The sequence below is a fragment of the Pseudophryne corroboree genome, chromosome 4 (assembly GCF_028390025.1).
Source record: "Pseudophryne corroboree isolate aPseCor3 chromosome 4, aPseCor3.hap2, whole genome shotgun sequence".
Lineage (NCBI taxonomy): Eukaryota > Metazoa > Chordata > Amphibia > Anura > Myobatrachidae > Pseudophryne > Pseudophryne corroboree.
The window spans coordinates 295,843,758-295,860,297 of NC_086447.1; the positions used below are offsets into that span (position 1 = coordinate 295,843,758).

General features: G+C 46.9%; 1 protein-coding gene across 3 annotated transcripts in view; it reads left to right on the plus strand.

Annotated features, from left to right (window-relative positions):
- PRKCI (protein kinase C iota) overlaps positions 1 to 16,540 on the plus strand; it is a 418,248-nt gene that overhangs the window by 321,169 nt on the left and 80,539 nt on the right. For all 3 annotated transcript variants that reach the window (XM_063916222.1, XM_063916220.1, XM_063916221.1), the window contains one exon: positions 12,717 to 12,814. In XM_063916222.1, coding sequence (XP_063772292.1) covers positions 12,717 to 12,814 — 98 coding nt within the window. The remainder of the gene's footprint in view (positions 1 to 12,716; positions 12,815 to 16,540) is intronic.

A 16,540-nucleotide genomic window follows, 5' to 3' on the forward strand; every position in this document is an offset into this window, starting at 1 on the left:
GTTTTGTTGTGTGTTGGTTTGTTACTCACCGCTTACTTATCTGTTTTCCTCCTCTCAAAGTATGTCCGTCTCCTCAGGCACAGTTTTCCTAGACTGAGTCTGCAGGAGGGGCATAGAGAGTAGGAGCCAGCACACTCCAATGGACCCGATCCATACCCCCATGGTACGAAGTCCATCCCAGTATCCCCTACGGACTATGAGAAAAGGAATTAACGGTAGGTATTAAATTCCTATTTTTCCTTCCAAGGAACACAAGCTATTTTATAATTTTAGACTATTTTTTTTTTTTAAACTTATTGCGTTAAACAAGAAACCTCTTTATTTATATATATATATATATATATATATAGATATAATCAATTGGTGTTTCTCTAGCATCCATAGGGGATACTGGGATGGTGAATTACAGTGGGGTATAGATGGATCCATTGGAGCCAGTGCACTTTAAATTTCTTCAACATAGTGTGTGCTGGCTCCTCCCCTCTATGCCCACTCCCATCAGACCAGTTTACAAAAATGTGCCCTCAGAACCGGTCACACTCTGGAGGGCTCCAGTGTTTTTCTTCATTTAAATGTTTTAATCTTTTTATTTCTCTGACGTCCTAGTGGATGCTGGGAACTCCGTAAGGACCATGGGGAATAGCGGCTCCGCAGGAGACTGGGCACAAAAAGTAAAAGCTTTAGACTAGCTGGTGTGCACTGGCTCCTCCCCCTATGACCCTCCTCCAAGCCTCAGTTAGATTTTTGTGCCCGAACGAGAAGGGTGCAAGCTAGGTGGCTCTCCTGAGCTGCTTAGAAGTAAAAGTTTAAATAGGTTTTTTATTTTCAGTGAGTCCTGCTGGCAACAGGCTCACTGCATCGTGGGACTAAGGGGAGAAGAAGCGAACTCACCTGACTGCAGAGTGGATTGGGCTTCTTGGCTACTGGACATTAGCTCCAGAGGGACGATCACAGGTTCAGCCTGGATGGGTCCCGGAGCCGCGCCGCCGGCCCCCTTACAGAGCCAGAAGAGCGAAGAGGTCCGGAGAAAGCGGCGGCAGAAGACGTTCCTGTCTTCAAATAAGGTAGCGCACAGCACTGCAGCTGTGCGCCATTGCTCTCAGCACACTTCACACTCCGGTCACTGAGGGTGCAGGGCGCTGGGGGGGAGCGCCCTGAGACGCAATAAAAACGATATAAAAACCTTATATGGCTAAAAAAAATGCATCACATATAGCTCCTGGGCTATATGGATGCATTTATCCCCTGCCAGTTTCCTGAAAAAAGCGGGAGAAAAGGCCGCCGTGAAGGGGGCGGAGCCTTTCTCCTCAGCACACAAGCGCCATTTTCTTTCACAGCTCCACTGGAAGGACGGCTCCCTGACTCTCCCCTGCAGTCCTGCACTACAGAAACAGGGTAAAACAGAGAGGGGGGCACTATTGGCAGCTAATATATAAATACAGCAGCTATAACAGGGAGTAACACTTATATAAGGTTATCCCTGTATATATATAGCGCTCTGGTGTGTGCTGGCAAACTCTCCCTCTGTCTCCCCAAAGGGCTAGTGGGGTCCTGTCCTCTATCAGAGCATTCCCTGTGTGTGTGCTGGGTGTCGGTACGATTGTGTCGACATGTATGAGGAGGAAAATGATGTGGAAGCAGAGCAATTGCCTGTGTTAGTGATGTCACCCCCTAGGGAGTCGACACCTGACTGGATGGTAGTAATTAAAGAATTACGTGACAATGTCAGCACTTTGCAAAAAACTGTTGACGACATGAGACAGCCGACAAATCAATTAGTGCCTGTTCAGGCGTCTCAGACACCGTCAGGGGCGCTAAAACGCCCGTTACCTCAGATGGTCGACACAGACCCTGACACGGATACTGAATCCAGTGTCGACGGTGACGAGACAAACGTAATGTCCAGTAGGGCCACACGTTACATGATCACGGCAATGAAGGAGGCATTGAACATTTCTGACACTACAAGTACCACAAAAAAGGGTATTATGTGGGGTGTGAAAAAACTACCAGTGGTTTTTTCCTGAGTCAGATGAATTAAATGAGGTGTGTGATAAAGCGTGGGTTTCCCCCGATAAAAAACTGCTGATTTCTAATAAATTATTGGCACTATACCCTTTCCCGCCAGAGGTTAGGGCACGTTGGGAAACACCCCCTAGGGTAGATAAGGCACTCACACGCTTATCAAAACAAGTGGCGTTACCGTCTCCTGATACGGCCGCTCTCAAGGAACCAGCTGATAGAAGGCTGGAAAATATCTTAAAAGGTATATACACACATACCGGTGTTATACTGCGACCAGCGATCGCCTCAGCCTGGCTGTGCAGCGCTGGAGTGGCTTGGTCGGATTCCCTGACTGAAAATATTGATACCCTGGATAGGGACAGTATATTATTAACTATAGAGCATTTAAAGGATGCATTACTATATATGCGAGATGCACAGAGGGATATTTGCACCCTGGCATCTAGAGTAAGTGCGATGTCCATTTCTGCCAGAAGAACGTTATGGACGCGACAGTGGTCAGGTGATGCGGATTCCAAACGACATATGGAAGTATTGCCGTATAAAGGGGAGGAGTTATTTGGGGTCGGTCTATCGGACCTGGTGGCCACAGCAACGGCTGGAAAATCCACCTTTTTACCCCAGGTCACCTCTCAGCAGAAAAAGACACCGTCTTTTCAAATGAAGTCTGCTCTACCAACGTCTCCCTCCGACAGGGAGGCAGTATTGGAAGCTATTCACAAGCTGTATTCCCAGCAGGTGATAATCAAGGTACCCCTCCTACAACAGGGAAAGGGGTATTATTCCACGCTGTTTGTGGTACCGAAGCCGGACGGCTCGGTGAGACCAATTTTAAATCTAAAATCTTTGAACACTTACATAAAAAGGTTCAAATTCAAGATGGAGTCACTCAGAGCAGTGATAGCGAACCTGGAAGAAGGGGACTATATGGTATCTCTAGACATCAAGGATGCTTATCTCCATGTCCCAATCTACCCTTCTCACCAAGGGTACCTCAGGTTTGTGATACAAAACTGTCATTATCAGTTTCAGACGCTGCCGTTTGGATTGTCCACGGCACCACGGGTCTTTACCAAGGTAATGGCCGAAATGATGATTCTTCTTCGAAGAAAAGGCGTATTAATTATCCCTTACTTGGACGATCTCCTGATAAGGGCAAGGTCCAGGGAACAGTTAGAGGTCGGAGTAGCACTGTCTCAGGGAGTGCTACGTCAGCACGGGTGGATTCTAAATATCCCAAAATCACAGCTGATTCCAACAACACGTCTACTGTTCCTAGGGATGATTCTGGACACAGTCCAGAAAAAGGTGTTTCTCCCGGAGGAGAAGGCCAGGGAGTTATCCGAGCTAGTCAGGAACCTCCTAAAACCAGGACAAGTGTCAGTGCATCAGTGCACGAGAGTCCTGGGAAAAATGGTGGCTTCTTACGAAGCGATTCCATTCGGAAGATTCCATGCAAGAACTTTTCAGTGGGATCTGCTGGACAAATGGTCCGGATCGCATCTTCAGATGCATCAGCGGATAACCCTATCTCCAAGGACAAGGGTATCTCTCCTGTGGTGGTTACAGAAGGCTCATCTTCTAGAGGGCCGCAGATTCGGCATTCAGGATTGGATGCTGGTAACCACGGATGCCAGCCTGAGAGGCTGGGGAGCAGTCACACAGGGAAGAAATTTCCAGGGCTTGTGGTCAAGCATGGAAACGTCTCTTCACATAAATATCCTAGAGCTAAGGGCCATTTACAATGCCCTAAGTCAAGCAAGGCCTCTGCTTCAGGGTCAACCGGTATTGATCCAGTCGGACAACATCACGGCTGTCGCCCACGTAAACAGACAGGGCGGCACAAGAAGCAGGAGGGCAATGGCAGAAGCTGCAAGGATTCTCCGCTGGGCGGAAAATCATGTGATAGCACTGTCAGCAGTGTTCATTCCGGGAGTGGACAACTGGGAAGCAGACTTCCTCAGCAGACACGACCTCCACCCGGGGGAGTGGGGACTTCATCCAGAAGTCTTCCAAGTGATTGTAAACCGTTGGGAAAAACCAAAGGTGGACATGATGGCGTCCCGTCTCAACAAGAAACTGGACAGATATTGCGCCAGGTCAAGGGACCCTCAGGCAATAGCGGTGGACGCTCTGGTAACTCCGTGGGTGTTCCAGTCGGTATATGTGTTCCCTCCTCTTCCTCTCATACCAAAAGTACTGAGAATCATAAGAAGGAGAGGAGTAAGAACGATACTCGTGGCTCCGGATTGGCCAAGAAGAACTTGGTAACCGGAGCTGCAAGAGATGCTCACGGAGGACCCGTGGCCTCTACCTCTAAGGAAGGACCTGCTCCAGCAGGGACCTTGTCTGTTCCAAGACTTACCGCGGCTGCGTTTGACGGCATGGCTGTTGAACGCCGGATCCTGAAGGAAAAAGGCATTCCAGATGAAGTCATCCCTACCCTGATCAAGGCCAGGAAGGATGTAACTGCAAAACATTATCATCGCATTTGGCGAAAATATGTTGCGTGGTGTGAGGCCAAGAAGGCCCCTACGGAGGAATTTCAACTGGGTCGTTTCCTACATTTCCTGCAAGCAGGATTGTCTATGGGCCTAAAATAAGGATCCATTAAGGTTCAAATTTCTGCCCTGTCGATCTTCTTCCAGAAAGAACTGGCTTCAGTGCCTGAAGTTCAGACGTTTGTCAAAGGGGTACTGCATATACAGCCTCCTTTTGTGCCTCCAGTGGCACCTTGGGATCTCAATGTAGTTTTAGGGTTCCTAAAATCACATTGGTTTGAACCACTTGCCACAGTGGATTTGAAATATCTCACATGGAAAGTGGTAATGCTGTTGGCCCTGGCTTCAGCCAGGCGCGTATCAGAATTGGCGGCTTTATCCTATAAAAGCCCTTACCTGATATTTCATTCGGATAGGGTGGAATTGAGGACTCGTCCTCAATTTCTCCCTAAGGTGGTTTCAGCGTTTCACATGAATCAACCTATTGTGGTACCTGTGGCTACTAGGGACTTGGAGGACTCCAAGTTGCTGGACGTAGTCAGGGCCCTGAAAATATATGTTTCCAGGACGGCTGGAGTCAGAAAATCTGACTCGCTGTTTATACTGTATGCACCCAACAAGCTGGGTGCTCCAGCTTCTAATCAGACGATTGCTCGTTGGATTTGTAGTACAATTCAACTTGCACATTCTGTGGCAGGCCTGCCACAGCCAAAATCTGTAAAAGCCCATTCCACAAGGAAGGTGGGCTCATCTTGGGCGGCTGCCCGAGGGGTCTCGGCTTTACAACTTTGCCGAGCAGCTACTTGGTCAGGGGCAAACACGTTTGCTAAATTCTACAAATTTGATACCCTGGCTGAGGAGGACCTGGAGTTCTCTCATTCGGTGCTGCAGAGTCATCCGCACTCTCCCGCCCGTTTGGGAGCTTTGGTATAATCCCCATGGTCCTTACGGAGTTCCCAGCATCCACTAGGACGTCAGAGAAAATAAGAATTTACTTACCGATAATTCTATTTCGCATAGTCCGTAGTGGATGCTGGGCGCCCATCCCAAGTGCGGATAGTCTGCAATACTTGTATATAGTTATTGTTACAAACAAATCGGGTTGTTTATTGTTGGAAGCCATCTTTTCAGAGGCTCCTGCGGTTATCATACTGTTAACTGGGTTCAGATCACGAGTTGTACGGTGTGATTGGTGTGGCTGGTATGAGTCTTACCCGGGATTCAAGATCCTTCCTTATTATGTACGCTCGTCCGGGCACAGTATCTTAACTGAGGCTTGGAGGAGGGTCATAGGGGGAGGAGCCAGTGCACACCAGCTAGTCTAAAGCTTTTACTTTTTGTGCCCAGTCTCCTGCGGAGCCGCTATTCCCCATGGTCCTTACGGAGTTCCCAGCATCCACTACGGACTATGAGAAATAGAATTATCGGTAAGTAAATTCTTATTATTACTTATGTTTTTCTAATAAGTTTACACAGACATCTGAAAGGTCACATATTTGTGACCAGTGTACTGAGTCTGAGTCACAGTCTGGTAGCAGGTCACAAGAACCGGCACCAGTTTGGCTGTCCACATTACAAAGTGTGATGACTGATATTTCCTCTGAACTGGCTGGTGCCTGACAAGACAGACAAGCACTTCGGCAGTCTGTAGAGGATTTGATCTCTAAACAGGGGGGGTGAATTGTACTTCCGGTCCCGGGGGCTACCTCTTTAAAAGACTCCTCAGACCGTAAGATAGAAACAATGCTAAAAACTGTCATTGTGGGCTGCTGGGTTACTAAGGCCATCGAGAAATGGGCTGAGAACCTCATAACAGGTATCCAGGAGGGTTGTTCCCTGGATGAAATGGTTACTTTAACACAACACATACAGGAATCAGCAGCTTATTTGTGTGAGACTACCAGGGAGATTGGTCTAATTAACTCTTGGATATCGGCCATGTCAATCTCCGCCCGCAGAGCCTTATGGCTTTGTCAGTGGACAGCGGATGCTGAGTCAGAAAGGGGAGTGGAAGGTTTACCTTTTACTGGTGAGGCTTTATTTGGTGTGGAATTAGATAAGTGGATCAGAAAAGCTACTGCTGGTAAATCTACTTATCTCCTGTCAGCTGCTCCGCCACCAAGACGCTCATATTCTGGTCCGTCTTTTCAGTCCTTTCATTCCTTTCGTACTAACAGGTTTAGAGGCAGTGCCAGAGGCCGCGGATGTAAAGCAGCTGTTACAACCAGCAGGAGCAGAACAGTGCTTCCACTGTCACAAAACCTATAGCATGACGCTTTCCTTCTGCGCCTGGGGGATCTCAAGATAGGAGCACGTCTCAAACATTTCAGTCAAGTTTGGAAAGACTCCTGCCAGGACACCTGGGTCAAGGACTTGATCGCCCAGGGCTACAAAATAGAATTCGAACTGAACCCGCCTCACAAGTTTTTCGCTTTAGGTTTACCAGTTTCTTCTGAAAAGCTGTTGACCCTGAGGAAGGCCATAGACAGACTCCTGCTAGCAGGAGTAATTATCCCAGTTCTCATTCATCAAAGGAGCAAAGGCTAGTACTCAAACCTATTTTAGTACCGAAACCAGATGTTTCGGTCAGACCCATACTGAACCTGAAGTCCCTGAATCCATACCTCCAGGGTCTTCAGATTCAAGATGGAGTCCCTGTGGGCAGACATCACAGGTCTGGAGGAGGGGGAATTCCTGGTATCGTTGGATATAAAGGACGCCTACCTCCACATTCCAATATGGCCACCTCATCAGACATTCCTACGGTTTACACTAAAGGTAGAACACTACCAATTCCAGGCATTGACTTTCGGTCTTTCTTCAGCACCACGGGTGTTTACAAAAGTCATGGCGGAGGTGATGCTGCTGCTCTGCATACAGGGAGAGAACATAGTTCCATACCTGGACGACTTGCTCATAAAGGCACTTTCCAGGGACCAACTCCTTCACAGTATCGTTCTCACAAAACAATTACTGACACATCACGGCTGGATTCTCAATCTACAGTCCCATGTACAACCTATTCAGAGGCTTCAGTTTCTGGGTATGGTTCTGGACACAGTTTCTCAAAAGGTGTTTCTTCCGGTGGAAAAGGCAGCAGCCATTCTCGTGGAAGGTAGAGTCTTCGGAAAGCAAAATTGGATGTTGTTAACCATGGATGCGAGCCTCAGTGGCTGGGGAGCATTGACCTAGGGGGCTCAGTTTCAAGGAAGATGGTTACCACACACACAGCCATCCTCCCAATAAACATTTTGGAACTATGAGCAATTAACAATGCTCTCCTTCAGGCTTTCCACTTGTTACAAAATCAGGCTATTCAAGTACAATCAGACAATGCCACGGCGGTGGCCTACATCAACCGGCAAGGCAGAACAAAGAGCAGGGCGGCTATGAGAGAGGTCACCAAGATCCTCCACTGGGCAGAAAGACATGCCACGGCAATTTCGGACATATTCATTCTGGAAGTCGACAACTGGGAGGCTGACTTCCTCAGCAGGCAAGTTCTCCACCCGGGAGAATGGGGTCTTCATCCTCACGTCTTCCAACAGATAGTATCCCGATGGGGATGGCCACAAATAGATTTGATGGCATCTCGACACAACAAAAAGCTTCAGTGTTACTGCTCGAGGACAAGGGACCCACAGGTGACAGCAGTGGACGCTTCGATGACGCTCTGGACTTTTCAGACGGGTTCAGGTACGCAGATCTCTTCTCCCTGTTGGTAGACGACCCCTGGCCCTTGCCGCTGAGAAAAGATCTTCTTCAGCAAGGCCCGTTCGTCTATCCAAACTTACAGCGGCTACGTTTGATGGCGTGGAAGTTGAGAGGGAGTTTCTAGCCAGGAAGGGCATTCCGGGGGCTGCCATCCCGACTATGCTGCATGCTAGAAAGGATGTCCCGTCAAGCAAGACACTACCATCGGATATGGAAAATGTATGTCTCCTGGCGTGATAACCGTCACTGTCCACCAGCTGGGTCGTTTCTTGCGATTCCTCCAGCAAGGTGTGGATGTTGGTTTGCGTTTTGGCTCCCTGAAGGTCCAAGTGTCAGCGTTGTCCATCGTTTTCCAAAGGAGGTTGGCATTAATCCTGGAAGTTCAGACTTTTCTTAAGGGGGCGCTTCACTTGCAACCGCCTTTTGTATTTCCCACGGCTCCTTGGGATCTCCAGCTGGTTTTGGATTTCCGCCAATCTTCCTGGTTTGAACCATTGCACATGGCTGAGGACAAGTATCTCACTTGGAAGACGGTAACCTTGTTGGCTCTCACTTCTGCAAGGCGAGTCTCTGAACTGGGGACTTTGTTATGCAAGCCTCCTTATCTGGTGTTTCACGATGATCGGGGGAACTCAGGACTCGCAAGTTGTTCCTGCCAAAGGTTGTCTCGGCTTTTCACATAAATCAACCTATTGTGGTTCTGGTCGTAACCGATTCTTCCATACCTCGCAGTTTGGATGTGGTGCGAGCGTTGCATCTTTATGTCAACAGAACCGCTCGTACCCGGAAGTCAGATGCCCTTTTCATTTTGTATGATCCCATCAAGATTGGGTGTCCAGCTTCAAAACAATTATTGCTCATTGGATCAAACTCACTATCCAACAGGCTTATTCGTTTGCGGCTTTGCCGCACTCTGTTACGGCTCATTCCACCAGGTTGGTGAGTTCTTCTTGGGAGGCTGCTCGGGGAGTATCGGCCTTGCAGTTATGTAGAGCTGCTACCCAGTCAGGTACAAACAGATTTGTGAAATTCTATTGCTTTGATACCTTGGCGTCTGATGACACTCTGGTTGTTTGGTATTGCAGGGATCTCAGCAGTCTTCCTCCCGTGATGGAAGCTCTGGGACGTCCCCACTGTAATTCACCATCCCAGTATCCACTATGGATGCTAGAGAAAATGGGATTCTGGTACTTACCGGTAAATCCTTTTCTCAAAGTCCATAGGGGATACTGAGCGCCCACCTCTGTGCTTTGTATCTTTCTGCATATTATTTGGGTTGTTTAGATGTCAGCGTATGCGTGTTGCTTTCGCTGTTTTCTGTTCTACTTATTCAGTTGTGTTGCTTGGTTCCTCTTGTTATTCTGTTCTGTTTTCCTCCTCTTGAGGTATGTTCCATCTCCTTCGGGCACAGTTTTCTAGACTGGTCTGATGGGAGGGGGCGTAGGGGGGAGGAGCCAGCACACACTATGTTGAAGAAATTTAAAGTGCATCAGCTCTAATGGACCCATCTATACACCACTGTAATTCACCATCCCAGTATCCCCTATGGACTTTGAGAAAAGGATTTACCGGTAAGTACCAAAATCTCATTTTTTATGAATGGACTGTAAGGCTCTATTTCAGAGCTACATGCAGTTCAAATGTTCAAATAGGTGAGAGATGTTTTGCAACTGCGCATGCATGAGAGTTTCCACACAAAGGCACTGTTGCAATCGGGACAGATAGTATTAGAAATGTTGCAGAAAAGTGACGGGCGTTCCAGTTTGGTGACTGGGAGATGGCTAGAAATGCATGCAGAAATGGTCCGTTCAGTGCCTGTTATGGGAGGCATGTCATTGCAAGCAGCTGCGTTCACAGCCACAGGCCTAGGAGGCCACAGATGTAAAAACTGCACCTGCCATAGGGCTGGTGCATATTTCGATGGTGCGACTTATGGTGGTGTTTAAGAACGTACCAATCTGTATTACAGTATACACAGGTGCTACAAGTGGGTGCCTGGGTTCTTGCACATTTGCGCACAGTGTTGCACACAAGGGAAGAAGTTGATAGTGGCATTTGCATAAACTCACAGATGTGCGACTGCCAATAGATGTTGTTACATGCACTTTTTGCGTTTGACTCAGAATCAGCCCTGAAGTCCGCTAAAAAATAGGTTTATGCAGAATTGGCCACAACATTGGCGTCATTTACAGTTCAAAAATGATACACACATAATTAGTATGTTCAGAGCTTGCAATGCGTTCAGGTCAGCATTGGTACTATGGATGTAAGTTACGTCGGGCACACAACAGTCACTTACATGCCACTTGTATCCATGTGGTAGACAACGTCATTTACAAGCTTTCATTGTTAGGCATCACTTAAGCTGGAAAAAACTCACTAATACAACCGAAACAACTCCCTGTTTTGTGTATTGGTCAAAAAACCCACTCATTTACAAAAACATAAAATACATGCCTGAGTGACATAGAAAGCACTAATCTGTGTCACCGGAGTGTTCCTAACAAGGCAGTTACAGCCTGCTACTTCCTGCGATCATCGCCGTCCATTTTTTGCACCTGCCCTTAGCCAACCACAAATACAGCTTGCTCAGGGACATATGCACTTTTTTCCTGACCTGAATGTGTTTGCAATATGTGAACACACCCTTACTGTACTTAGCCTGCTACAACACCCCCATATCTGCCCTTCCAGGTGCAATCAGATGCAAGAGGCAGAATTATTCCACACTGTATGAGCGCAATTGTCTGCGCCCGCTACCCTGGTCATGTTTGGTGACTGGCGTAGTATTCAATCAGCACCAGACTCACAGTGTTACTTTATTACATTATTACTGCCAATTTGACCAGTGGAGTCAATGTTGCATTGGGGTTTATGAAAGTTAATTAACTTGATTTCTGCAACAAAAGAAATAGAGCAGTTTATAAATTACAGCTTTCAGTGACCTAATTTTCTCTGAACATACATAGTACAATACCAGAATGAACTAATGTAACTACTACCTATAGTTCTATATTTTCTCTTTCTTACGTATTATTGTATTCAGAGCAGTGTTTCCCAACCGTGGTCCTCAAAGCACACTAACCATTCCGGTTTCCAGTGATACCTGTGCACAGATGGTTAAATCAAAATAACTGATGTACTCAATAAGCCATCTGTGCTCAAGTATGACTATCCCTAAAACCTGGACTGTTGGTGTGCCTTGCGGACCGTGGTTGGGAACCTCTGATTTAGAGCATTATAAATGGCTGGATATGACTGTCTTGTTACGTGATTCGCATTTTGCACAGGTGTACGCTGTGTTAATCTCAGAAAATTCTTCCTTCTTGACTTCTATTTAAAGTTTAGTTTCATGATCTAGTTAATCAGGCGTGAAGCATGCTCCCATTTCTGGTGCACACCTAAGATATGCAAGGTGTTGTGTAGTTTTTCACTTGCCAAATAGTGCGATGACACCTTTAAATAATGAACACCTGCAGTCAGGGACATGCAACTGTTTCATGGTCCTGTTTTTTCAGGCTTTGAGACTGGTACCTGTCACTCATTCTGCCGAAACATTAAACATAAACACATCTGGACATTTTGTAAAAATAAAGCTTACTACAGTTTAGACAGATACAGTTTATACAAAGCAGGTGATATGGAAACTACTATATTTATAGCAGCATTTGCATGTTTTTTCTTACTTTATGGATCTTGGGCTCAGTTTTTTATTTTGCAGTGTCAAAAAGGGACATGGCTAAAAACAGCTGAGAGATTTGAATTATTATATGAAAGTATTGTTACATTTTTAGAAAAAAAACCTGTCAAAATAATCAAGATGCGTTGAAAGTCAGTGTTTGTTCACGTACTGTTAATATTAAGACTTTTTTTTTTAGATAGAGGAATACATACGTACGTACATACATTAGATCAGCACTTCACAAAAAATAGTAGAGCTTGCCTTTGGGGCCGTCCTGGAGAGATTTTCCCCTTTATATATGAACGTAAGCAAGGCGACTCTCTCTTTGGACTTTATGAAGATTAAAGCTCAGACACAAAGTATAGATGTCCAAGATACCCAACACTTCTGTCCTTAATTCAGACTTTTCTCAGGGAATTCCATACCTCCCTACATGACCCTCTCCAGGAGGGACACAATGCTCTGCTCCTGGACTTCCCTCTTACTTTATGATTGCCGGCACCTGTTTCAAACAGGTTAGTGGATAAGAAAGGTGTTTCAGCACAGGTGATGGCAATAATACATTAAGAGGGAAGTCCAGGAGCAGAGCATTGTGTCCCTCCTGGAGAGGGTCATGTTGGGAGGTATGGAATTGTGTATTGTCAAATCCGTTCAAACAATGCCTTACAGGATTGGATGTTGCCCTTCCACAATGTATGATTTTAAAGGAAGTGTACTAGGATTATATTATTTGGAAAATTACATTGTCATTTCATCACACTGATCATTAGTATTATTTTTGTTTGTGTTTGTAGGATATTGACTGGGTTCAAACAGAGAAGCATGTGTTTGAGCAAGCCTCAAACCACCCTTTCCTCGTTGGGCTGCACTCCTGCTTCCAAACAGAAAGCAGGTAATATTTTACGTGTTTTATTGACCTGAGGCCTTTTCCTACTGCAGATGATGTTCTGAATACATATAGACCACAGCTTGTGTCTGCTCGCTGCTGTATTGATATATGGCTTAAAGCTGATTTGTACCATGATCACATCTTTTCCAGCTACACGTGCAGGTGCACAAATGAACTGATTATTGTGTCAGCTGCTTTTTGTGGAATAAATGTTATGTTACAATTGTAGTTTGCAGGAACCTATGATCTGCAAACTTTCTTTGTTTTAAATGCACCTAGCAACAGCTGGTGGGTTTGGGCAGTTGGCACCCTGAATTTCTGCTGACAGGCAGGTGTGTGAAATGTTTACATCAGTAACCTGCTGATACTAATACAATGAGGCTGCATCTGCCCAGCTGGCAGGTCGCATGCACACTAGCAGCAGGGAGTGGGGCTAACGCTCAATGATCAGATTTTCGGAAGCTTACTGGTAGCAATCCTAAAACTAGTGCACCTCAGGGTGACTGTTTTTTTTTGTACTGGAGAATGAGCAGAATAATATCCACTATTAATGTCTGAACCATTTATTTGGGCAAACAGTACTGATTAACCTTATGATAAGCAAACCCTGAGAAGAAGTAGTGTGTGTGTGTGTGTGTGTGTGTGTGTGTGTGTGTGTGTGTATATATATATATATATATTTCTCTAACGTCCTAGTGGATGCTGGGGACTCCGAAAGGACCATGGGGAATAGCGGCTCCGCAGGAGACTGGGCACAAAGTAAAAGCTTTAGGACTAGCTGGTGTGCACTGGCTCCTCCCCCTATGACCCTCCTCCAAGCCTCAGTTAAGATTTTGTGCCCGAACGAGAAGGGTGCACACTAGGGGCTCTCCTGAGCTGCTTAGAGTAAAAGTTTAAATAGGTTTTTTTATTTTCAGTGAGACCTGCTGGCAACAGGATCACTGCATCGAGGGACTAAGGGGAGAAGAAGCGAACTCACCTGCGTGCAGAGTGGATTGGGCTTCTTAGGCTACTGGACATTAGCTCCAGAGGGACGATCACAGGCCCAGCCATGGATGGGTCCCGGAGCCGCGCCGCCGGCCCCCTTACAGAGCCAGAAGAGTGAAGAGGTCCGGAAAATCGGCGGCAGATGACGTCCTGTCTTCAATAAGGTAGCGCACAGCACCGCAGCTGTGCGCCATTGCTCTCAGCACACTTCACACTCCGGTCACTGAGGGTGCAGGGCGCTGGGGGGGGCGCCCTGGGACGCAATGAAAATACCTTAAATGGCTAAAAATACATCACATATAGCTCCTGGGCTATATGGATGTATTTAACCCCTGCCAGTTTTCCACAAAAAAGCGGGAGAAAGGCAGACGAAAAAGGGGCGGAGCCTATCTCCTCAGCACACAAGCGCCATTTTTTCCTCACAGCTCCGTGGAGGAAGGCTCCCTGACTCTCCCCTGCAGTCCTGCACTACAGAAACAGGGTAAAACAAGAGAGGGGGGGCACTAAATTGGCATATTAATATATAAAGCCGCTATATTAGGGAAAAACACTTATATAAGGTTATCCCTGTATATATATATATATATAGCGCTCTGGTGTGTGCTGGCAAACTCTCCCTCTGTCTCCCCAAAGGGCTAGTGGGGTCCTGTCCTCTGTCAGAGCATTCCCTGTGTGTGTGCTGTGTGTCGGTACGCTGTGTCGACATGTATGAGGAGGAAAATGGTGTGGAGGCGGAGCAATTGCCTGTGTTAGTGATGTCACCCCCTAGGGAGTCGACACCTGACTGGATGGTCTTATGGAAAGAATTACGTGATAGTGTCGGCACTTTACAAAAGACTGTTGACTACATGAGACAGCCGGCAAATCAGTTAATACCTGTACAGGCATCTCAAACACCGTCAGGGGCTATAAAACGCCCGTTACCTCAGGTCGATACAGACACTGACACGGACACTGACTCCAGTGTCGACGGTGAGGAAACAAACGTATTTTCCAGTAGGGCCACACGTTACATGATCACGGCAATGAAGGAGGTTTTGAACATTTCTGATACTACAAGTACCACAAAAAAGGGTATTATGTGGGGTGTGAAAAAACTACCCGTAGTTTTTCCTGAATCGGATGAATTAAATGAGGTGTGTGATGAAGCGTGGGTTTCCCCCGATAAAAAACTGCTAATTTCTAAAAAATTATTGGCATTATACCCTTTCCCGCCAGAGGTTAGGGCGCGTTGGGAAACACCCCCTAGCGTAGATAAGGCGCTCACACGCTTATCAAAACAAGTGGCGTTACCGTCTCCTGATACGGCCGCCCTCAAGGAACCAGCTGATAGGAAGCTGGAAAATATCCTTAAAAGTATATACACACATACTGGTATTATACTGCGACCAGCAATCGCCTCAGCCTGGATGTGCAGTGCTGGGGTGGCTTGGTCGGATTCCCTGACTGAAAATATTGATACCCTGGACAGGGACAATATATTATTGACTATAGAGCATTTAAAGGATGCATTTCTATATATGCGAGATGCACAGAGGGATATTTGCACTCTGGCATCAAGAGTAAGTGTGATGTCCATTTCTGCCAGAAGAGGATTATGGACGCGACAGTGGTCAGGGGATGCGGATTCCAAACGGCATATGGAAGTATTGCCGTATAAAGGGGAGGAGTTATTTGGGGTCGGTCTATCGGACCTGGTGGCCACGGCAACGGCTGGAAAATCCACCTTTTTACCCCAAGTCACCTCGCAGCAGAAAAAGATACCGTCTTTTCAGGCTCAGTCCTTTCGTCCCCATAAGGGCAAGCGGGCAAAAGGCCACTCATATCTGCCCCGGGGCAGAGGAAGGGGAAAAAGACTGCAGCAAACAGCCTCTTCCCACGAACAGAAGCCCTCCCCCGCTTCTGCCAAGTCCTCAGCATGACGCTGGGGTCTTACAAGCGGACTCAGGCACGGTGGGGGCCCGTCTCAAGAATTTCAGCGCGCAGTGGGCTCACTCGCAAGTGGACCCCTGGATCCTGCAGGTAGTATCTCAGGGGTACAAATTGGAATTCGAGACGTCTCCCCCTCGCCGGTTCCTGAAGTCTGCTTTACCAACGTCTCCCCCCGACAGGGAGGCGGTATTGGAAGCCATTCACAAGCTGTATTCCCAGCAGGTGATAATCAAGGTACCCCTCCTACAACAGGGAAAGGGGTATTATTCCACGCTGTTTGTGGTACCGAAGCCGGACGGCTCGGTGAGACCCATTTTAAATCTGAAATCCTTGAACACTTACATAAAAAGGTTCAAGTTCAAGATGGAGTCACTCAGAGCAGTGATAGCGAACCTGGAAGAAGGGGACTATATGGTGTCTCTGGACATCAAGGATGCTTACCTCCATGTCCCAATTTGCCCTTCTCACCAAGGGTACCTCAGGTTTGTGGTACAGAACTGTCACTATCAGTTTCAGACGCTGCCGTTTGGATTGTCCACGGCACCCCGGGTCTTTACCAAGGTAATGGCCGAAATGATGATTCTTCTTCGAAGAAAAGGCGTCTTAATTATCCCTTACTTGGACGATCTCCTGATAAGGGCAAGGTCCAGAGAACAGTTAGAGGTCGGAGTAGCACTATCTCAAGTAGTACTACGACAGCACGGATGGATTCTAAATATTCCAAAATCGCAGCTGATTCCGACGACACGTCTGCTGTTCCTAGGGATGATTCTGGACACAGTACAGAAAAAGGTGTTTCTCCCGGAGGAG